At 33.0% G+C, this 24,761-nt stretch overlaps 4 protein-coding genes across 5 annotated transcripts; 2 read left to right on the forward strand and 2 right to left on the reverse strand.

The window, feature by feature from the left end:
- Window positions 1-104: 104 nt before the first annotated feature.
- On the reverse strand, window positions 105-2,701 carry LOC142517791 (pentatricopeptide repeat-containing protein At2g17210-like). The gene is given in 3 exon segments (XM_075620244.1): window positions 105-1,157; window positions 1,159-1,246; window positions 1,248-2,701. Coding segments are annotated over 3 exon segments (2,220 nt in total). The 3' UTR covers window positions 105-479.
- A 1,350-nt stretch (window positions 2,702-4,051) lies between these two features.
- On the forward strand, window positions 4,052-7,623 carry LOC142519134 (uncharacterized). The gene is made up of 4 exons (XM_075622068.1): window positions 4,052-4,351; window positions 6,384-6,442; window positions 6,779-6,960; window positions 7,267-7,623. The coding sequence occupies exons 1-4, from the start codon at window positions 4,186-4,188 to the stop codon at window positions 7,337-7,339; spliced, it is 480 nt and encodes a 159-aa protein (XP_075478183.1). The 5' UTR covers window positions 4,052-4,185; the 3' UTR covers window positions 7,340-7,623.
- Window positions 7,624-9,177: 1,554 nt separating this feature from the next.
- LOC142517622 (uncharacterized) lies at window positions 9,178-13,944 on the reverse strand. Of its 2 annotated transcripts, none has more exons than XM_075619939.1 (11): window positions 13,681-13,944; window positions 12,995-13,109; window positions 12,772-12,896; window positions 12,456-12,652; window positions 11,718-11,999; window positions 11,571-11,629; window positions 11,324-11,360; window positions 11,138-11,209; window positions 10,905-11,055; window positions 10,680-10,811; window positions 9,178-9,971 (listed from the first exon to the last, which is right to left on the reverse strand). In XM_075619939.1, the coding sequence occupies exons 2-11, from the start codon at window positions 13,098-13,100 to the stop codon at window positions 9,573-9,575; spliced, it is 1,560 nt and encodes a 519-aa protein (XP_075476054.1). In that variant the 5' UTR covers window positions 13,101-13,109; window positions 13,681-13,944; the 3' UTR covers window positions 9,178-9,572. The 2 variants fall into 2 exon arrangements, with proteins under 2 accessions (XP_075476054.1, XP_075476053.1); XM_075619938.1 differs by having other exon boundaries at window positions 12,772-12,908.
- A 4,852-nt stretch (window positions 13,945-18,796) lies between these two features.
- LOC142518013 (putative peroxidase 26) lies at window positions 18,797-24,406 on the forward strand. Its single transcript, XM_075620588.1, has 4 exons — window positions 18,797-19,096; window positions 19,192-19,371; window positions 23,386-23,545; window positions 23,642-24,406. The coding sequence occupies exons 1-4, from the start codon at window positions 18,836-18,838 to the stop codon at window positions 24,097-24,099; spliced, it is 1,059 nt and encodes a 352-aa protein (XP_075476703.1). The 5' UTR covers window positions 18,797-18,835; the 3' UTR covers window positions 24,100-24,406.
- The last annotated feature ends 355 nt before the right edge of the window (window positions 24,407-24,761 follow it).

Raw genomic sequence — 24,761 nt, forward strand, 5'->3', positions numbered from 1 at the left:
AATATATATATTTTTTACATTATATTTTTTACTATAACAATATAAATAAAGTTCAACATATATAAAAAAAAATAGTATAATTAATTTTCAAATATTGATTGTAGTTTTTTCTAAACATGAGCGATACAACATATGATGGTGTGTACCTTGAATTACATTCGAAATAAAATTTACCAGGCATATTTGCTACAGAGAGGAACATTTTCCTGTCCCATTCCCTTTCTTCATCTCTCCCTTGATGCAGAAGAATAAAAATTTAAATTAAAAGGATTTTCATTGACAGTTACCCACAGGAACACTCAAGACTTGGCTACGGGAAAGATAGATCCACACTCTTTCCTTCAGGAACATTCGGGTCGCTTAGCTCCTAGCTTTAGCTGCTACGTTCATTAATACCAGAAACTCGTAGCAGCATAGCTCAAGGAGAAGAAAGGGAGCCTTACTCCATTCCTAACCAAAAAATGTCTCACCCATTGCTCCTAAGACACAGGGGGTGTTGCTCTGATTTCCTTCTTCATGCACAAGTGCAATTGCTCAATGACAGGGCATAACAAGTGAGACAAAGGATGATTCAAATCTCCGGCAGCAAACCTATATGCTTTGTTACCTGCATGCACCAAACTGTAACCAGGAACCACTTCTATACCTCTCCTCTTCACCAAAGATCTCATTCCGAAGGCATCTACCCATGAACCTCTGGCAGCATATATGTTAGATGCGAGTAAATAACCAGCAGAGCTAGATGGCTCCAGCTCAAGAATCTGAGAAAGAGCACAAACAGCGAGCTCACCATTCTCAAAATTCCGACAAGCACTCAAAAGTGAACCCCAGGCACTTGCGCTGGGCTTCGTGCCGACAGGAATATATTTAATTATATCAAATGCATCACCAAGATTCCCAGCTCTAGCCAGCAAATCCACGAGGCAGGAGTAATGTTCGAACTTCATTTCCGCTCCATCATTTACCAGATCAATGAAAACCGAGAGTCCCTCATCAACCAATCCACCATGGCAACATGCAGATAATACTGATAATGTTGTCACTGAATTGGGCTTGAAACCACAAGCTTTCATTTCAGAGAGCAACAATAGTGCATCATGTGGGAGTCCATTTAGGCCATATGCGGAGATAATTGCACTCCAAGAAACTACATTTTTCAGTGGAAATTTGATCAAAGGCCCTTCTGGACTCAAATATTGCCCCGCATTTTGAGTACATGTCAAGTATTGCAGTTCCAATGTACAACATGTGATGCCAAGCCCATTGTAATAGCAATGCCATGGGCCCATTTTGATGTTCTTAATTCAGCAGACAAGGTACAAGCTTCAATAAGGTTCAACAGGGTAACAGCAGATGATTTATCTATGGAAGTTCGCATTTCTTGATAAATAGAAATTGCTTCATCAGGCATGCCACAGTGAGTGAAACCTGATATCATAGCACTCCAGGTAACAGCATCTGGTCTTTTTATTTGGCAGAATACTTTATACGCATAATTAATTTGATTGCATTTTCCATATGCATCAATCAGAGAATTCATAGCAAACTCGTTTGATTGAAAACCTTGCTGAATTACCTTGGAATGAATCAAATTGCATTGATGCAGAACTCCTAAGACCTTGCATGATTGGATTAGATTCACGAGAGTCACCTCATCTGCAAGAAAACCTGATTTCTCCATTGAACTAAATAATGTAAACGCTTCTGGATGCATCTCATTATGAACAAATCCACAGAGAAGGGAATTCCATGTCACTAGGTTCTTATGGCACATCTCACTAAACACTCTAATGGCGGAACCAACATCTGTGCAGTTGCAATAAAAGTCAACAAGTGTGTTCCCTACAAACAAATCATTATTTAAGCCCCTTAATAAGGCAAAGCCATGAAATGATTTTCCCAATCTGATATCCCCTAAATTAGTGCACCCTTTAAGTATGCTCACCATGGTTTGACCATCAGCTTCAATCCCAAAGTCTGAAGCCATCTTGTTAAATGACTCTAAAGCAAACCAAATTTCATCATGAAGTACGTAACCTCGGATCATCACGCTCCATGAGATCACATCCTTCTCATACATTTCCTCAAATAGGTTTTCAGCGTACTCTATTCCAATCTCTGCGTACATACACAAAAGAGAATTTTGTACAGATGTTGAGCTCCATAGCCCACTTCGAATCAAGTAACCATGAAATCTCAGTCCCTCATCAAAAGCTCCAAGAGTACGATATGCCTGAATTAGGAGCAACAGAGTAGAGATGTTGGGATCAAATCCAATCCCTCTAGCTTGTGTGTATAACTCCAATCCTTCCTCAAAAGCATCTTGATCGAGGAGACCGTGAAGAATTATATTCCATGAAACCGAATCTTGCATCTTCATGCATTTAAAAGTATTCAGAGCAGAGCTCAATGCTCCATATTTTGAATAGAAGTCTATAACTGAATTTCCTACAGAAGTAAATGATATAACTCCTTGTTTGATCACGGAAGCATGGACAGATTTTCCAACTCTAATCGACAGAGTTAAACAAGCTTTGAGAATGTGAGAGAAAATTGAATGATCAATGAGTTGAATTCCTGCTCTTTTTATTTCTCTGTAGTGAATAAACGCCTCTTTCCACTGGCCATTCGATAATGATTCTCTGAGTTTAGTAGATAAACTTGTGAGTCTGGAACCTGATGAGATGATAGATAAATGCATAACATGAAACACACAATGGCCTCCTTAAAAACGGAATCGCATAGAGGACACCGACAAAGAAGGAATCTTTTTCAGAGCTGCCAACTTGATGCCATCCTCTCCTGCTAATCCGTGTTGAATTGACATGAATGAGTAATTTGTCATTCTCAAGCACAAATAATGAGATGCGAAAGATATTGCAGGAAGGAACCGTTTGACTCACAGAGAATTTCAGCCCACAAGATTGGAAGAAGTATGATAGTCATATCCCAATTTCCTTACTGGGTATCAGAGAGATGAAATCTGTCAGACTAAATAGCAATGCATCTAGCTGAACCGCTTAGCAAAAACAAAAACCCGAATATAAGGAAATCTTCAGTTCGATGATGTTTGACAGAGCACTGACGGAATTCAGGACATGCATAATGAATAAATAATTACAAGATAATACCTTCACTGCACCAGGCAAAAACACAAACACATTGTGGACAAAGCATTCTGACAGAGCAGAGACAATACCTAATGTAAGATCCCAAATAACCATGTTCATCCATATAAATCATTGGATATATTTGTCAAAACAAATTAAATTTCATTAAACTTTTTCCCACCATATAAATTCTAACAATCAATTAAATCAATTTATCAAATAATCGTGTTTATTCACCTCCCAATACTTCCACTCTGATTGAGTATAAAATTTTTGAGGAGGAGTGTATTTTAGGGTCGGCTCAAGGATGGTTTTTGTAATCCTTTTGCTAATTTATAGATGTGTAAAACAAGTTGAGAAGCGTGGATAGTCTTAACTTTTACTTTTATATCTTACTGTTGTCTCTATTAAAAAATATAATCAAGAACAAATAAAAATCGAATGACGCCATAAAAAAAGAGTGGTTTTTTGTGATCATTTTTTGTCGAAAGATGTAAACATATGCCTCCAGCAATCGGGACCAAGATTTTTATCAGAGGTGACCTGTTTTCCTTTGAGGGATTTCGAGACCCCAAGAACTCTGAAATACGATCCGTGAAATCGTCTTACACAAATTTTTGGCTAGATATAGAGTCCATAGGGTGCCTCGTGCAGCAGCTAAAACTTTTCCAAGTAGAAAAATCCAATGTCTCGTTCCAAGAGTTCAAAATCAAGAAAGAAACCAGAAATGCAAGTAAATTAGTTTCATAAGCAGAGATCCTATGACTTGGTGAACTCGCTCTGTCGTTATATTACATACATACATATATATATACTATTATATTGAATAATGAATACTTTACTCCATAATTTTAGTTAATTATAATTTTTTTTGTTATTAATTAAATATAAATTGATAAACTTTAATTAAATATTATTAATATAAAGTTGAAAGTGAAGCGGAGGTATACTGATTTGCGAGTCTGCTGGACTTTTGCCTTTTGCTCTTCTCTATCGTCGAACTTTTCAAATCTCTGGCTCCCCTGATCTCAATAGAGACGTATATTCTCTTCTGGACCTCAAAATCAAGGGAACGATGTCGATTTGCAAATTTGTGCTGGTAGTAATTCCATTATTATTAGTTTTTCGTGCCTGCGAAGCAGACCAGAAATTGAGCACTAAAGAATGCGAGGAATTAGGATTCACCGGCCTAGCCCTTTGCTCGGACTGCCACACCTTTGCCGAATACACCAAAGATCAAGGCATGGATGTATTTTTATACGATGTTTGTGATGAATTTTTTCACCACTCCTTTTCGGTTTCACAGATAATATTGTGCTTTTGTGGGTTTTCTTTTCTGATTTTTGTGTGTGCGCCAGGAAACAGCTTGGGGCTATTAGGTACCAGGACAGGAATTTTCAGAAACTAGGGTTTATATTCCAGTTATGTTTCAGGATTAAGATTCTCAGTTACTAGGATAATAAATAATACTTGTTTAGTATCTGATCATTGTCAGTGGAAGGTTATGATTCCACATCGACTCTTGAAAATTTTGTATGGGGGCTAATAAGTTTGATAAATTTTCCGACAAAAGCCTAATCTTTGTTGCTGGCCTCTGCTATTGATTTTATAACCTTTGATAAAAATTTCAGCACCGTAGTACCATAACATTATCTTAGTAGCTATGCAATTTTCAGCACATATAATTGCCCAGTTATGTCTCTCTCCTTGCTCCACTTTGATTTACTTGCCGCTCCATCATTATTTATCGAATTTTATTACTGGTCTTTCAAGTGGGAATTTGGGAAACAATAAACATGTTGCTATTTTATGCCATTTGAGTGTGCAAAGCAATCTTAAAGTTGAATATACCTTCTACGATTTACTTATAGTTTATGAATAAGCCAGGATCTCATTATCTAAATTTTGATCATCTTGGCACGAAGGACCTTGTGTTAGAAGCGGAAATAATGAAAAATATACTCCTCGTGCATTGGGGAAGAGTATTTTGATGATATGTGTGAAGTTTTGTCTCCAACATATTAAAGTTCACTAAGAGCTAGGTCGCTTGAGACACCTCTAAAATTATCAAAAGCTCGTTGTCCGGGATACCCCATGTTCTTTGTCTTTGAGACTCAAAATCAAGCAGGCTATATATTCTATAAATTTACTTAAGTATCGGATCGCTACAATGGCTATCCCAATCACTATTATGGCTTAGCTTATTAAGGTCATTCCTTGCACTGAGACCACTTACTTAGTTGACTGGGACATGTTACTGTAAAATTTTCCAAAATCACATCCTTCTTTTTTTTCCCCTGAAGGCAATTCAAAATTTGAATACAGTGACCATGCAACTTAATAAATTTCTGCTGTGAATTGAAAAGGTAAAAAATACTTTCTATCAATCATCATCATCGAGATCAGTTAGGAAGGGAGACCTCAAACAAATCAGGAGGAAAAGCAAGGACCTTGTCTTGTTGGATTTTCCTTTTAACTGCTGGTATCCATTATTCATAATGTGAACTTTCAAATTTTAAATTAGTGTGGGGATGGCATATCACTGAGTCATGAGATGATGGAGATCGTGACATTTATATTTACAAGCCAAAAGTTGGAATCAGGGAACCAAGTGTTGATGGTTATTTTATTGTTTTGTCTTAAACATATTTGCTATCTGACATATGTAAAAATCTGCGAGAGTGAAAGTTTAGCATGTTTTGAGGAGGTTCCTGTTAATGGTTGAATAAAAAATAATTTTTTGTTCAAATGCAATTAGTATGCAGTAAATATTATTTTTTCAGTGTGTGACATCAATAGTTTCTTCTGATAAAACTAGCCAGTAAGCACACTTTGTGTGTAACATAATCTTATGAATATTATGTATTTTATATATTTTGTTCTTACAATTCTTGATAATGATTTTCCCTTTTTTAAGGTTAGTTTAAGAACAAATTGTATGTATTAAATCTAAAATATATGGACATTTTTGGGATATGAAAAAAGCTTCAGTAAAAGGTTGTTACTATTAGGGGCTCTTGCTTTATTAATAGTATAGATTATAAATGGTACATGCAATGAAGATAATTCAAATTATAGTATGAAAGATTAAAAATATAATTATGTAAAAATAATAAGATCGGCAATACATGCAATGAAGATGGTTCTAATTATTATATTATGAAGCATGCAGGGCTCATTCTCTTTTTTCAATGATGAAAAAGAGTGATGGAATTTAGTTTTCATTTTTTTCCGGTAAATCAACCTTATTCAGACCTCGATTCTCATGTGCAGAACTGGTATCTGATTGTTTAAAGTGTTGTGCTGAGGATTCTGATGATGCAACAAGCAAGGTACGGTTGACAACAAGTAACTTGTGATATAGGCTGACACTATTTTGTCCTTATCGTATTTTTAATAGATTCTCAATCTTCCCGTATTTTCTTCTGGAAAAGCAAGTATGTTCTTGTACAAAAGCTCATAAGAGAGGAGTTGCTTCAAATTTGGTTCTTGTTCCCCCTTGCTTTCCTCACATGTTGTGATTCTGGTAGAAAGTAAAATGTATCAATATATAACTTGATGGTTTTAAAAAATTCTCTATTTCTTTTCAGGTCTGATGTTTGCTCACATTTCAGTTTCTTTTTTTGTCTGTTTTACGGATTATTACTTTGTGTTTCGACTTTGTCCAGGTTATATATTTTGGTGCAATTTTAGAGGTTTGCATGAGGAAGCTCGTCTTTTATCCCGAATTAGTTGGTTTCATTGAGGAAGAGAAGGATAAATTTCCAACTGTCAAAGTTCAATACGCTTATAACTCTCCACCAAAGTTGATCATGCTAGATGAAGACGGACGACTCAAGGAAACCATAAGGTGAACTTACTACCTTTTCAAACGTCCATTCCAAAATTTTGCATCGAAAGTTTTGTAATTTATTGATTTATTTTACTTTTTCCACCTTGTCGTAAGCGATTGTAATTGCGCTAAAAATTTGAAGGGCTCTTCTAGACCTTCAGGTCTGGCTTGAGTCTTGGGCTTTAGCACCTTTAATTTTCCACACAACCCTATCCTGGATAGTGTTCGGGCTTTATTTTGTCTCTGTTGTCACAAGTTTCCATGCAAATGATTCCAACGTGGCCACTCACTAACATGCAACATTCTTTGTACTTTCTCCTGCAGAATTGATAACTGGAAAAAAGAACACATACTTCAATTTTTGAAGGAGAAGGTAAAGCGATCATCAGAAATCTAACATTTTTGGTTCTTGTCTGCTTTGCTGCTGGTTGTTACTGTAAGGGCTCGAACTCTGGATCTTGCTTTTGAGTACTACTTTGTTCTTTTGTATTTCACCTCAAAACATTCCCGAAAGTTATGAGAAACAGTCCAAAAACGATTATTTTTTGACTTGGGCGTGTAATTCAACACTCACAGAAGGAAAGAGTCTATTTTGACTTAAACATGGCGTGTAATTCAATGTTTATAGAGGGACTTCCTAATTTACGCATGGATTTATCCATCGACTTTCTCAGTAAACAAGGTTGAAATCAGGTGTGTTCCTAACACGGTTAAATGAAGTTGTGTTTGAAATTCGCGTAATGATCATACGGGCTAATGAATTTTTTTTCTCCCTCACACTAGATCTCACTTTGATGGCATATAGGTGAGCTATTGGTTACTGATTAAGTTTGAAGTTCTCTTAGTTGTTTTTAAGATTTCTAGCTTGGTAGACTGGCTGTATACATAGTATAAAGGCCAGGAACATGATACTCACCTAAACATGGGGATGTATATATCATATATCTCGGGAAATGTTATTTGGACTCCAAATTTTGTTTGCCAAACACTTCCATCTTAAAAACTATTTATCAATCAAAGTAAAAGAAAACTGAATCTACCAACCATTTAAAGAATGTGATAAATATAAGTATTATGATAATTTTGACATAACTAGTAAATTGTGGGAAATGGATTAAAAGTCGGGCGAGTCCATGTTTATACCAAGAAAGTTATTCTCGTTATGTTTTAATACCATATTATCAATTGACCGTCTGAATTCGAAATAAATCAAAAGATCCCATATGAAATCAGCTACCTAAGAAGAATGTGAAAAAAATAGCATTATTTTTACTTGCTCGTGTAGAACTTTACCAAAGCTTATGGGCGATGCAACTCAATCTCATATGTACGAATATATAAATTAAGCATAATGATAAATTGCACAATCACTTGAGGGAGATAAAGAGAACTTCGAGATTCGGAGAATGGGAAAAAAAATCACACAATAAAATTGGATGTGACATCTTGTTGTCGTCAACTCAACATGAAAAATGACCAAATAAAATATACAGCAAACTAAAAAATTTGAAATCACATAGTATAAGAAACAAAGAAAACAGAGACCGAACTTGCAGCCCATTGGTTTCACCCTGTCAGACTAGCTGGCTCCTCTCCCCGTGTTCGATCCCCTCTCCTCACGTGTGTTGTAATAAAAAAAAAAAAAGAAGAAACAAAGAAAACAAATACCCTCACCGTCCCAATTATATATGTCACATTTCTTTTTTTGTTTGCTCCAAATATATAAGCTTACCATGTTTATCAATAATTTTTCTAATTTTTTAACTAATATACCCTTGTCAACTAAGTTTGAATGAATTAAATAAATATCAAATAGGAAGTTTGTATGTAAATTTGATTTATCAATTGTTTTTAATAGTACATGGAAAAAACCTATATAATTGTGAGGGTTAGAAGTATATAAAACTAAACTGGTAATGTTCTCCCCTACCTTCTGTTCATGCAAACTATTATATGCTACACATGAAATATTTCTTTAACTTACTGATGTAGTAAAAATGTTAATTTTTAAATCATCAACATATATATTAACTTACGTAAAAAATATGAGGATCCACATGATCTAATACAGACTTGCAGATGCTATGCTCCAACGACCACCGGCGCAGCGAATTTAATGATTATCTGATTATCTTTCAATATGGATCTTTCTCACATCGACTTCCTAGTTCCTAACAATTATTTTTATGTAGCGTCAATAAAAATCTCGTGCTCAACGTATTTGACTGCGTATGTTGATGATATTTGGTGTCTCTGAACGAATCATCAAATAAATAACTTTCTTTGTGCCCACAAATCCATTACACTAATATTAATATATATCCCATATTCGAGGGGTTGTGGCAGAAGGCTAGGGGAGGAAAAAATCTATTCGCCCCGTATCGCTTTTCGATCTCTTGGATATATTGCCGAAGGATCGTGTATTTCTCCCAAGAGGCGGAGCATGGTCTTCGTGTGAGAGTGAGTGAGTGTCTAGGAAAGAATAAAAAATCCGAAGTTCAAAAAACTTTGGAGATGATGAAACGTGCCTTAATAGATATGTAACAAGGAAAAATACATAAATTTATGAAAAAATGAAGGGGGCGACTCCCCTTGCCGGCCACCCTCTTGCTTTTTCCAGCTGTAGTTTGCTATGCTTTCCATGAAGAGTTGGATTCCAGTACAACATCCTCCTTGTGATCATGGGGTTTCACGGAACCCTTCAACGAATGAAGATTGCGGTCATCATGATGTGATCCGATGATCCATACGAGAATCAACACCACCATTACAACTGAAAGAAACAAAGATGACACCCACACCATTCGAACATATCTCTTCAATGGATGACAGTGTTGGCGAAGGATTTTCGCAAACGCATCCTTGACTGTCTGGCACTCTACTAGGCTTTCCATACCGGGGTAAACATCGAGTAACTTTTGTATAGAAGTGGAGTAAGCCTCCACGGTATGGAAGTAATTAGCAGGTACCAAGATCCCTCCTTTGCATGTTTCACCATTGGAATCAGGACAAGCCAGCGTTCTCAACACCTTCAATTCCAAAAAACACAGGGTAATCACGATGCATGCAATGTAGTACAATAATCTTGATGGTTTACTAGCATCCTAACGTGCATGGTGTCGTATACGAATAAGCACGTACTTAGGATCGAAACTAGATTGGGAGGGAGTGAATTGCATATGCAGCTAATTTGCTATATCGAATATGTGAAATCCTTTTTGAAAAAGTGGTTGAGCTAAAAAACCAGAAAACCTTGTTTGAATCCAGCTAAAGTGAGAATTCTTTTTTATGTCACATGTGTTCCTTATATGCCTACACAATTTTTACTTCAAGAACTTTGATTTCAGGATAATTTCCATGTAGAGGCACACAAGAAGCATATCTAACGCACACAAAAATTGTCGAATGAATTAAGATTCTAGCCACAAATTTAAAAATACAGAAGCTCAAGGGATTTTGGCCTCTTCAGCGTGAAACAGGGGATCGTATCATGTAATTTATCTAATGGAAAAATAAGTGTGATGATCAAATATTTCATATAAAATCCAAATAAAAAAAGGTGGTCCGAATCTTGAAATTCAGATATATGCTGCACCGAGAAAATTACTCTGATGCCTATTAAAAAGAATTCATTGCATGCATTCAATGATTTCCACTATACTAGATAGCTTCTCCCCTTTCTGGTATCAACTTTAACCAAACTCTTGAGTTAGTGATGATTTTTATATTCTGCTCACCTGCGATATGTCTCCTATTCTGATTGAATCAGCCGGGCAACTCCATGGCTGATATTCATAATTAGGTGGCGGCGAGAAAGGATTGCAAATCTGGACAATATTCCCATAATCAGTGGATAAGTTCTTGTTCACCTGCATCATGAATCATGCACGTTAAATAAATCAGGAGACTGCAAGTTTTATGCATTTTCCTTTCGAATATGCGATTTTTAAAGTGTTTTATACCTCCTTCACTAAGTTGTATATCCCTGCACTAACATCGCTTAGCAATGGTTTTGCAGAAAGCAGTTCATCACATGGTACAATGGAGCTCAAGCTGTTGTTGTATGGATCTTTCTGGAAGCTTTCTAGCGCGGTACATGTGTCGCCGGCGAAGCTACATAAACAGAATAAATGCTTATAAGTACTAGCCCACTTTGTCGATGTTTATTTGATTATATAATTATTTCGGTTCGTACTTTTTCAAGAAGAGATAAATCCCGAAGAACAACCAGCACAGGACAGTGAAAAACCAGCAAAGTATAATTAGCCTGCATGCAATAGGTATGAAAATAATATATGAGAATCTCTGTGAAAAATAGGTGATTTTGCGTAAGAATTGTGTAAAGATACTAGGTAGTGAAACGATGGTGGGCAGTACTTACGCGCGAAATGTTCTTCGAAATTTTAGGATGCCTGAGACTGCATATGATCAATCGAATTCGAGAAGTTAAAAGAAAGAAGTGTGATTCTTGAATTTATGTGAAGAATGTGAATGTATGTCCAAATTTTGGTAGATTTGTCGTGATTTTGACAGCTACAATCAAATGTGATTCCTTTCTTAACAAGTGAACCTGAGTAAAATGCAATGTGGAGCAAATTCATAGTTACTTTGCTGAGTCTCGTGCTTACCTAGTAGAGCAAGTACAGTGACTAAAGACAGTGAAATGGCTACCGTTGTTACTATGTACCTACAATTATCAGAAAGAAACGATAATATTCATCTGCACTGAAATGCGCTTGCGCCAAACATAATATGAATATAGATCGAGGCATTACGCTATCTTTATGCCCTTATCGATGTCTCGTCTATGCTTGGAAGCTTGTCTTTCTATATCGGCAGCCTGAGAATCGAGCCTTCTGGATGTCGAAGTTAACAAGCTCGTGGCCTGGCGACTTCCATTAACTTTTCCTAAACTAAGGGTCATTTCTTTCATAGCTCTAGTCGTATTGTATATCGTGTGTGAAGCATCATCTGCTGTATCGATGATGATGTCAATTATTGTCTTCGCTCTTGAATGGAACTTGGCATTGCCTCCAAGAACTAGGCCGCTTCCAGTTCTGAAAATTAGTGATTTACAAATTACAAACATTTGAATGGGCTGTTTTTCGCAATCCATTTTGCATGTGAAAAATGCTATACTTCTGTGTTTGGCTGTAGTATGTTTTGTAATGTAATCTTTCTTATGCCGTTTTCTCTTCTCATTTTATCCAGTCAGTGATCAACATTGAAGAAACGGAGAGGTCGTAGGACCGAGCGTTTATATATTTTTTTATAAACAGTACAGCTCAAACACTACATTTTGGCCGGTTCGAGTTCTCAACACAGGTGTAATAAGTGGATTCAAGGTTTCTTAAGAACAATGCATGAATCGAACCGGCCAAAAACAGACCATTAATATCAGAGGCAAAATAAGCAATTTTGTCCAATTCTATGTCAGCTTTCTTTTTTGTCTGCCATATGTTCCTAGGATTTTTAGCTAGTGTATAGAATGAAGACAGTGGAGAATGACTTACATTGCAAGAATTGTGAATACAACTGTCCAGAGTAGAGGCACAAGATAACACTTGTTTTGACAAGCTGATCTCTTCTTGAGCTTTCTGTTGCTCTTACAGCAAGTAGCTCTTGCAAGAAGAAAGGCTCCATATCCGACACCGCATAGGATCCACAGCGCTGCAATTGCATAGCCATATATACCCGTAAAAGCTGTAGACTGTAGCAAATAGTAAACACAAATGTAGCAAGGGTTCTTATTAGTATTATCTAACTGATGCATAATTTCTAAAACACAAGTCTGAAAACCATTTTATTGCTTCTAAAACAAATACATACACTCCAATAATGCTTGTTCGATATATCGTATCCACCTCTGTATTTCCTCAAATGGTCCAATGGATCTGCTCTCACAGTGTTATGATCATATGGCTGTTCACTAGACTCCGAGCCACCTGTTTCTGCTAAATATCGTCCTGCAAATGTCGAAAAAGCCATCAAAATTAATTATATGGTCTGCTATTTGAATTCATGTCAAGTTTTTGCTTGTTTCATGTAATACCTGACACAGAACTAGTTGCTTCAATTTGTGATAACATGTTTGAGGCCATTAACATTGCGCAAAGAAATAGTTGCTTCACCATTCCTTGGTCCTGAATCGGCCTCATTGCTTCAACCTGTCAAAGCAGTATATTACAAGTTACTACATATTGGATTTGCCTTCTAGCCTTAAAGATTTTGACTGTGTAAAAACAGAACAAACAAATTTAATCCAATATTAATCTTCACAATATAATATATTACTATATTTAATTTGAATATGATGAACTAATGAAGTAGACCGAGTACAAATCCGATCTTGTAAGAATTTATAAAACTAATTTAAGCTCGACTCATTTACACCCCAAATCTGCAACTAATACCCAAGTATATGAAAATGGGGAAGGATACTAATGGTCCAAGTTTCACTTTTCCAGTCCAAACTAATTAACATGCATAAGCGCATAGTATGTGAGTAATGCATAAACATTTCAAAAAGACAATTACACGCTCACGACGCACAACATTGCATGCAGACATCAGACATGAATGGCTCAATCCATGCATGCTTGTCTGAGAACACGTTAATTATTTGCAAAAACCAAAAAAATAATAGAATGACATTTCATTCCACAAGGAAACATCATACATGCAAACAGTACTGATATATGAACAACCCCACCCCCAGAAATTGCAGAAAAAACTTACCAGAAAAGTGAATTCCGCAGGCCAAGCTTATGTTTTCGATCCAGCCTCGGATTAAAACTAAACTCTGATCACTTGGCAGTAGATTATGCGGAAGCTTTACAGAATTACTATAAAACGTAATCGCAATGACTCAATTGCAAGAGCGGAGCAAATTGATTCTTTTTTATGTAGCGAAATGATTAAAACTTGGATGATGATTTTTTTAAAAAAAAAACAAATATATATTCGAGTTCCTTCGATTCTATGGATAGCTATCTAGTGCAAGAAAATGGAAATTTGAATGAATGAATTGTCTCGTGTAGGATTTATAAAAGGTATTCTAGAATGTCGTAACATTCAAATTGGTGCAGCCTTCTATTATTTGATAAGTCCATACGTCTCTTTGGGAAAAACTGGAAGTCAAAACACTCAGAACTTTCCATGAAAATAAAAATCATTTGGGGAAAAAATTAATATAACATAATTAAGGTAAATTAAAATTTCTGATATAATTTTCAAAAGAACAACGTGGCCAAATAGTTGTGGAGGTCAATATATTAAAAAATTAGTTGGATAAGGCAAAATATAAATCAATTAATTATATTGCTTACACACGTGACGGTAAAAAAATAAGTGAAGAAAAGTAATGGAGATAAATATTAAAAATAAATATATTCTTAATCATATATTGTTGTATTAATTTAATAAATTGTCCTTGATATGTAAGAGATTACGTCAAAAATAGAAATTGGGATTTGGAAAATAAATATAATAATTCTGGTCAAGTTTAGGTTACAAATATTTATTTATTTTCGTGTAGAAAAGCTGACTTTATTTAAAGCAAAGCATGTATATTTTATCCGAATTTGTTTTATTAAATCTTCGACTATATATATATAGAGGGTATTTAATTTGTGTATAAAACCACCGTAAAGTTTAATTTACTATATTGACAAAAATATTTTGCATAAAATTTTAATATTGATTATATATATATATATATATATATATATATGACGGTGTGAATACAACATATAATATAAGGAAGTTGGTCCATGTTCGTACAAAGTGTCTATTGAACTTTTGTTGGTCCAAGGTAAGTAAGAGGGTCGTAATATATGGGCCATGGCTCTTTTGTAATATATGTTCTTTATATATATATATATATATATATAGTTTTTAAAAATAAATCAGGCTAGTAAATTTAATTATATAAAACGAAGGACCAGCATAGATTTTGCTTTTGGATTAAAAGATTACGGAAAAATGTATGGTTATATTTGTTTTTTTTTTTATGGTTTTAGTCGTGTATAGTATCAAATTTCAGTTCAAGTCATGTATTTTCTGATATTATGCAATTTTGGTTATTTTTCATCGGTGGTACTGTTGTGATGTGACATTATAAATAACAAAAAATTTCCAAACAAATAAAGATAATTGACTAAGACTGAAATTTGACGATATAAGTTATCAAGATCGCAAAGAGCCAAATATATTAGACCAAATATACAACTTATCTGTAAAAATATTTATGTCATTTACTTTTGCAATTTTTTACCAGCTCGACTTGTTTTTTTTTTTAAGGTAATATAATCATTAACTAGATCCAATCTGACATTTTTGCACTTTGAAAAATATTTTTCAAGTGTCCAACTGTATCTAGCTTGTCGAGAAAAAAAAGTTTTAGTAACTAACCTGTATCGATGCTAGCTCGAAGACATCTAAAGTTTCGGAGAAAAAATTAAAGTGTTTATTCACCTCCTCTCTAAACACATATTTAATCATATCAAGTGGTGGCAGAGTAAATTTTTGTTGAGTATTGAAATATATATTCAAATAACTTCATTTAACAAGATCTCTATATTTTATAAATAAAATTATGATGGTTGAAAAATACATATGTATACATCTTTCTGCTTAAAACAATGATAAGTGGTATGTCATCACAGATGATCATAAAAGCAAACTCTGTTATTGCAATCACTAAGGGTAGAGCTCAAATGGTAGAAAAGCACAAGTCTGAGTGGGATATCGAGGACAAGAGGAATGTAAACCTTGACAATTTGGATAAACAGATGTTTATCAAGATAAAAGTGTGTTCCACTAAAAAATAAAAGAGAAATTTTGACTCAATTGTGCGAACAGAATGACCAGACTAAGGAATAATCTCAATGTTGCTATACAAAAGTTTGATAATAGTCAAATAAAACATGGTGAAACATTAAACGAATTTGATAACAAATTCTAGTAGCATTGTTACTAAACTTGACGCTATTGGCTTGAATATACTTACCGTTGACTTGATTCGAAGATAATGAGAGTTTTACTCAGGGAACGGGGTGTAAAGATCATGGTTAGAGGGAGTCTTAAGATCTCAATAAGTTCGAGCTGTACGATATATTTGCTGATAGCTTATGACTTTGAGCTTAGTATCAAGATTTAGGAAGATCCATCCACTCCCCAACCAACAGTAGCCCTAGCTTTCACTGCTGTTGTCTTAACCATTGAAGAAGAGACATTCAGCCAAAAGTCTGGAGAACAGATAAGCATGATGCTATATCTATGTTTATCAAGCAATGAGGCTATGTTAGTTTATCAAGAAATTCGACTAATTTATGAGAAATAATCAAATCTAAATTCAATTACTTAAATCATAAAAAATTTCAAGCTAATGACAATCAAGTCTTCTTTAATTGTGGTAAGAAAAACCATTTTATTGCTAATTGTAACATGCCAAAGAAAGATGCGAAGAAGTCCTTCGAAGAGGGGAGATCTAGAGATGACAAGAAGTTATACAAGAAGAAGAAGGATCAAAAAGTGTTTGTTGCTGTGAAAACTAAAAGCAAGTGAGCAGACTCAGACTCAGAGTCATCTAGCTGAGAGAGTTCATCTAGTGAGAGTCATGAAGAGTCGTCCACTGTTTGATGGCTTATGTGGCAAAGCTGGATATTGCAGAAGATGAAGTATTTGATTTTAGCTCAAATAAATTTACATGAGAGGATCTCATCACTGCATTGTATGACATGATAGATGAGTATAAAAGACTTTCACAGTCATTCAAGGAAGTAAAGACAGTAAAAAAATCTAGTAGATAAGTCGAGTAACTCCAGCTGCATGCAGCAAATTAAAGAAACTTGACAGTCTTAGGGTGAAACTAAGTCTGCTAGACACTGAGAATGACAATATGCGAAGCATGTTCCAAGCAACATTGAATGAAAATCAAAGTTAATCAAACTTGTCAACACCTAGAACAAGACTTCTGTTTTTCTTGAGAAAATGTATGAAGTGCAAAAACAAGACGGTGATAAAAATGACTTAGGTTTTAGCAATAATGATTGTAACTTTCCATGACAAAATACTCAATTAAGACAAATCTAAAATGAAACTTTTTTCTGGTCCAACACAATATATGAACATGATGAACCAAAAGTCAAGACCAATCAAACTGTATTTCACGAGAACAAGACTAATTAGCACATAAGACTGGACTTTATCGAATTGGAGAGTTCTTTCTATTGCCAATATACAAATTTGATAATTATCGATAATTTATGTATCAATTTAATTTTAACTACCCGATGGTTCATGTACCAATCTGCTTTCGGTTTCCCATTTTTAAGAAAATATATATTCATGAATTTTACTACTTTCAGTAATTAATGGATCAGTTTTCAATAAATCAAGAATATATGGCATACTATCATATTTAGAATCATACTAATTAAGTAATGCTACTTGACAACTTGTTCGGAAGCTTTTGGCTTGGTTTAAGGAAATATAGCATGCAATTTAAAGTTACATACTCAATAAAGTAACAATTATTTAACAATCACGTGCATTCCAAACTTCTGTAACACATGCATGACTGGAATCAAATTTGTGTGACGTTTTCATAGGTGAGTATTCTTTCTTTTTTTTAACTTTTAAAAAAAATTGTACGTTTGTCTTTTTATAATTTCAATCATTTATATTGTGAAAATTAAGATTTAGTCATGTATATTTCAATTTTTTGAAATTTTATTCATTTTTCATCGCGAAATTTGATATGACATTCACGGGCGGACCTACATGGGCTTGTACCGGGGCTTTAGCCCGGGTGACCCAATTTTTTTTGAAAAAATTTATAGGTAAATTTTGTATAATTTTAGAATAATATAATACTAGCCTGGGTATATCAATTTAAAATATTAAAAAATTCTAGAATTTAAAATTTTAGCCCGGATGGAGCCATATTTTCGGCTCCGCCACTGATAATATTGTACATGTAAGTGTCATATTGGTCGCTATCAATCAACTCCACGATGGCGTCATATTAACATCACATCGAAAATTGGACAAAAATTTCAAAAAATAAAAACTTACAAAAACAGTTTAATTTCGAAATTTGATAACATACACAAATTTGCAAAAACATAAATTTAAATGATGAAGAAAAACTTAATGATGATAATTTTTAAATCGACATACAATAATGATAAGAATTAAAACAATTATCATTACCTTCATTTAAAATAAAATAAAATAAAGAGTAAATTAAACTGACAGCTAGTGAATCATGTGGAAGAGTGTGATGTACTTAAGGTGTGGTTGAATTTCTTCGAAGAAGGGACCTGAAATCTACCCATTGCTGCTCATGAACGCATTCATATATCATGAACATGGATAATATACACGATTGGGAACTATATAATTTCTAAAGAAAAAAAATGAAAATATATTTTTCTGATATATCATATTTGAAAAGAGTATGTCACGGTCTCACAAATCTTTATCTGTGAGACGGATCAATCATACCGATATTCACAATAAAAATTAATACCCTTAGCATAAAAAGTAATACTTTTTCATGGATGACTCAAATAAGATATCAGTCTCACAAAATACGATCCTATGATACCCTTAATTCGCATTATCAAATTAAATGAGAGCCAGTGTTCATGGTAAGTAGTTAAATTAAATCATCATTTTAAATTTTACCAAATTCTTATAATTTTGACTCTCAATTTCATCATTGACATGATAAATTAAACTTGATATATATATATATATATATATATATATAGAGAGAGAGAGAGAGAGAGAGAGAGAGAGATAGATATAGACAGAGACATAGCTATAGATATGTAATGAAATTCATTTCATTTGAATGATAGAATAGCTAAGTTTTTAATCAATCATGGAGAGGAGAGGATATAATTTTGTGACAGTAATTTGCATGGTGGTGGGAGTAGGGCTGAGCTTGTACGTCAGCCGTGTTCATGCAGCGGTAACTCTACCACCGGAGGACAAGCCATTGAAACGCCATTTTTACAAGAAGCTCAAGACTTGTGCCAATGTCGAGGCATTTGTGAAGCATCAAGTGGAGTTATGGTGGGATAAAGATAAAAGTATCACTGCCAAGTTGCTCAAGTTACTCTATGCAGATTGCATGGTTAATGTAAGTTTGACACATATTACTTGAATGTACATATATATATGTATGTATGTATGTATGTATGTATTCACTGGAAAATTAACAAATTGGGTATTTAGGGGTGTGATGGATCCATATTACTAGATGGGCCTCAGACAGAGAAAAATGCAACAAAAAATTCAAGGCTGGATGGATTCATACTGATCGACAAGATCAAGAAAGTGGTTGAGGCCCGGTGTCCTGGGGCTGTCTCGTGTGCTGATATTCTTATGCTTTCGGTTCGAGACGCAGTTCATCTGGTAAATAATTTGTTAACACTGTAATTTTACTCGATATCAATAACGAGGAGAGTACAAGATATAGCATAGATTAGACCGTAGACTTGTGAAAATGGATCCCTTTTAAGGAATTGTAGGTACTTTGAAAAATAGAAATATTTACTGAGTTACTAGAAAAATGTACGTGCGTTGCACGTAAAAATCTAAACTGTTGAAAATATATGTACGAAAATTTGATAATATTTAAATGAATTAAAACATGGTTAATAACATTTATCAAGTGAAACAAACTAAGCCATAAAAAATAAAAAATCATGACCATAGACGATATATGAATCAGATAAATTATCTTATCCACTTGACACACTTTTCAATATGCTTCTTGGTTGATTTTGACAACTCAACAACTCTTTGTCGTAGTTTGTTATAATATGCATATAACTATTTTGGTATGTTCAGCAAGTATCTGATCGTCTTTAACATCTATTACGTTATTTACAATCTTTATCGGGGATCTGACATGCTCGTAGTTTGCTTCTTTATCACGCCATTTTTTCTGTTTTCTACATTGTTTTTATCTGATAATCTTATTTTCCCGACTATTTTTTTATTGTTAAATGATTTTTCCGCTTTTGACAATCATCAACTATAACTCTTAAGAAAAAATGTTTTTTCTCGTGATAAGTTTTCACTTGTGACTAAAAATATGTATAACTTATATATTCTTCAACAACATAACCAATGAATGATGTTGCACCTTCTTCAAATATTGTGATATTTGTGATATCATTTTTATATATTTAGTATCAATATTATCAACATATAGTTATAAGGTTAATAAATATTTAACAACTATTTCTCAATCACTGTGAGAAAAATACTTGAAATCTCTTCAAATGACTATATCTTAGAATTGTGTCCTCATTTAATTTGACGCAATTGAAGAAAGTCATCATGATCGTCATTTTTTGGAAGCTTTGAAATAATGATTGCGTGCATCATGTCATGAGGATGATATAGTTTCAATCTCATTTGTTGCGTTTAGAACATAATATTATATTATTCATTGAAACTAAACAAATTTTCTTCTATCGAGTTTATATTTTATTTTATAATATTTTATATCTTGTGGAACGATATATAAAATTAATTATTGTATTTTAAAAATCTTGAGAAGAGATACGAATAATGTAATTAAGATATGCATATGAGATATCATTCAAATATATGTCAAAATATTTGTCTCATTCAATATCTCATGATTCTCATCTAATAATATAACCATTTAGATTTCATGAGCATTTTATGATAGTCAAAATTAATTTGATGAAATATTGTAGAATTTTATTTGAATTTCAATATTTGGCTAAGTGAATTTATTTGACGAGGGGTTTTCTATGCTACCATCATATATGTTATGAATTAGCTGGTTAGACACTTTGACTAAAAAAAGAGACAAAAACAATCTTGTTGTCACCTCGAAATATATCGAGATAATATTGGAGGAAGTCACACAATTTCTCTTAAACCATAGAAAAATATTAGGCATGTGTTAACTTGTGATATAATAAAAATTTAGAATCATGCATAATCATTGAATTAGAACAAAATCGCATGCCAAAAATTTACTGGATATTATATATTTTAATAATTTATCCATATTTGTCGTTCACCAGAGGACTCTTAGACCTACCAAATTTTGTAGTTCACCTATTATTTTCATAATAAATAATATTACAAAAATAATATAAGCAAATACATAAAAACTTAAACTAAAATGCCTTCTATCAATCTAAGTAAAACAAATTGATTAGAGAATATAATAATGTCGTAAAAATTTTAAATATTGATTTATAGACAGAAGTTTGGAAATACATTTGCCCCAATAAATAAAAAATATTATCTCTTGATATTCTGAGACATAAGGTAAAAACGAAGAAATATTTCAATTTTTTTAATATTTTCTAAGTCACTTCAAACCAGGTAATCTAAGCAAACAGAAAACATGCATTATGTGTTTAAAAATTAACAAAATATCTCAACAATAAAAAATTGAAAAATAACCATTTTTGTTGGATATTTGATTTTGTTTTCTCTTTTCTTTGTGCAAACAAACAAATCACATAAACAATCCAAACACAATTACATGATCAATACAAATGACATATAACAATCAAACATGTTAACGCTAGGGTAAAACAACTCCTCTAATTGCAATTGCCCCAATAAATAAAAAATATTATCTCTTGATATTCTGATACATAAGGTAAAAACGAAGAAATATTTCAATTTTTTTAATATTTTCTAAGTCACTTCAAACCAAGTAATCTAAGCAAACAGAAAACATGCATTATGTGTTTAAAAATTAACAAAATATCTCAACAATAAAAAATTGAAAAATAATCATTTTTGTTGGATATTTGATTTTGTTCTCTCTTTTCTTTGTGCAAACAAACAAATCACATAAACAATCCAAACACAATTACATGATCAATACAAATGACATATAACAATCAAACACGTTAACGCTAGGGTAAAAAAATCCTCTCATTGCAAGAATACAAAATGGTCAAATGGAGCATATTATTTAGTAATATTTATTTAGCATCATTTATAAAAAAATTGACTAACTATTTATTAATAATTTATTTTTATTCAATCCGACTCATCTCCCTTTGTCTTCCTATTATTATTTGACGGCAATGTATAAATTTAAGTAATTAAAATTAAATTTAAAAGTAAATTAAAATAATAATTAGTTTGATTGAGTTAAATACACTATTAATGATCTTATTAAACTAAGATAAAAAATGACTTAAATAACACCATTAACATGACAAATTGTAAAACAAAAAAAATAATATAATAGTAAGCTCACAAATGAAAGTCATATATTTAATAGATTAATAGATAATATATTATTTAGTAATATGTATTTAGCATCATATATTGAAAATTGATTAAATAACTTAAATGTTTGCAATGAAATCACTTACATACAAATATTTTCTATCAATCACGTATTTTTGTTGATACATAAGTAATCTAAATATATCTACATTCTAAATGGGAAAAAAATGTGTTATATGACCTTAATATTTATTAATAATTTAATTTTATTTAATCACACTCATCTCTATTCGTCTTCTCATTATTACCTTAATGTTCGTAATACTAACAATTTATAACATTATGATAGTGATTTTCTGTGAATTTGATCTCGAATGTGAATTGTAGATATATTTAGATTCACAATTCACATTCATATATTTATATAGATATAGATTATTATTAAATGGATATATGAAAAAAAAAAACATGTATTAATTTATGTAAATTTTAAATTTAAAAATAAAAATGTATTAATGATTATTATTAAAAGAATATATGAAAAAGAAAACATGTATTAATGATTATTATTAAATGAATGTAAGGATAATATAGATATAGAATATTATTAAAAAAATATATGAAAAAGATAAATTTTAAATTTAAAAATAAAAATGTATTAATGATTATTATTAAAAGAATATATGGAAAAAAATAAAAATGTATTAATGATTATTATTAAAAGAATATATGAAAAAGAAAACATGTATTAATGATTATTATTAAATGAAGGTAAATATATTTACGTAAATTCACAATTCACATTCATATATTTATATAGATATAGATTATACTCACGAGTAATTTTCGCTTTTATCAAATTTTCTATCGTTGAGAAATATACGATAATAAATATAAAATTTAGCCATGAGACCCATTTCACTATTAGCATTACGTACTAAAGCAGGCTACGAGCTAATGTACTTCAGTGGTGCAAAACTTATATCTCTTTGCAAATTTAAATTATTACATTTTCCATTCAGTGGGCGAACTTCCATTCCGCCCTCTGCTGGTGGCAACGGATGGTTTGTACATAAATTCAACAGGAAGGAAGAACGTGACGGGAATAGAATTATTTTGATTTTTGATGAGTTGAAATGAAAATGATTCGTACTACTAGTCTTATTTGTGAAAATACAAGTACAGGCAGGTGCACCATCATATCCAGTGTTCTTGGGTAGAAGGGATGGCTTAGAATCAAAGGCAGCATGGGTGGATCTTCCATCACCCTCTGTCTCATGGGAAGAAGGATACGCATACTTCAAATCGAAAGGTTTGGATGCACAGGATTACGCTACGCTTTTAGGTAACTTGATATTCTTCTTAACAGTTCCCCTCAGAAAAACTTCGTCCTATGTTTCCAAGAACATGAAGCCATCTTCTATTTCTGTTCTACCTCCAGGGGCGCATACACTGGGGAAAACACATTGCGAAGACATTCATGATCGCCTATACGACTATAACAAAACCCAAAAAGCAGATCCCACCATGAGCAGGTTATTGTTAGGAAAACTTAGACAATTATGCCCATCGTCATCATCACCGTCGTCGAAGAAGAAGAGTGATAAGGACCAGACTGTCTTTTTGACAGACAAAAATGGGGATGCATATTCTTTCACCAATACCTACTACTCTAATGTACTGTCATATGATTCGGTTCTTGGAGTTGACCAGCAGCTATTGTTCAATTACAACACATCACAACTAGTCCTCGAGTATGCAGAGAAGTTTGAAAGTTTTCGGAGGGAATTTACTTTGTCAATAAGCAGGATGGGTGGACTAGGAGTATTGACAGGGAAGCAAGGGGAAATTCGCAAAAACTGTCGCCTCACAAACAACAATAATCCCGACATTAAGTAGTACAGATTCATCTTTAGCTCAAGTGGGAAGAACTTACAATAACCGTACACAAGGAAAAATGAATTTTTCAGAATACTAGAGAAGTTTTTATATAATGACTTTTTAAAACAAAAAACATGTGGCGAAAAATTTACATTAATATGTAATAGAATGTTCTCTTCATCAAATAGATTTCAATTCGGATATGGTTAGATTTGTCCATGTCGATACATAAATGAATCTTCAATGTCACAAACAATGCTGGTGTCTCCTATCCTAACCTGTGTGCTGCATTCTAACTGAAAGCAAAGCAAAGTTTCCACTTCATAGTCCTGAGGTGAAAAAGGAAACCAACATATAAACTACACATTAAGCAACTGTCGGAAAAAAACAGATGATAACGCTGCATTAGGTAGAAAACTAATCTAATTATACATCTGTAATGATAATAATCAAAAAGATGAAAAACATTCACAAAAAGCTCCAAGTGATACTAAAATATAAAAAAGGGCAATAAAATAGCATCAACAAATATGACTTCTTTCTCCCACAGTAATCCACTAATTCCCTCCACCAAACAACAAGAGACCACTACTTTATTGCTAAGTAATTTTTCATTTTAACCGCCATGTCAGCAGAAGGGGATTTCCAAACTTTCAAAGAGATTACCATCTATCCAGAAA

This window comes from Primulina tabacum, chromosome 11 (genome assembly GCF_025594145.1).
Source record: "Primulina tabacum isolate GXHZ01 chromosome 11, ASM2559414v2, whole genome shotgun sequence".
NCBI lineage: Eukaryota > Viridiplantae > Streptophyta > Magnoliopsida > Lamiales > Gesneriaceae > Primulina > Primulina tabacum.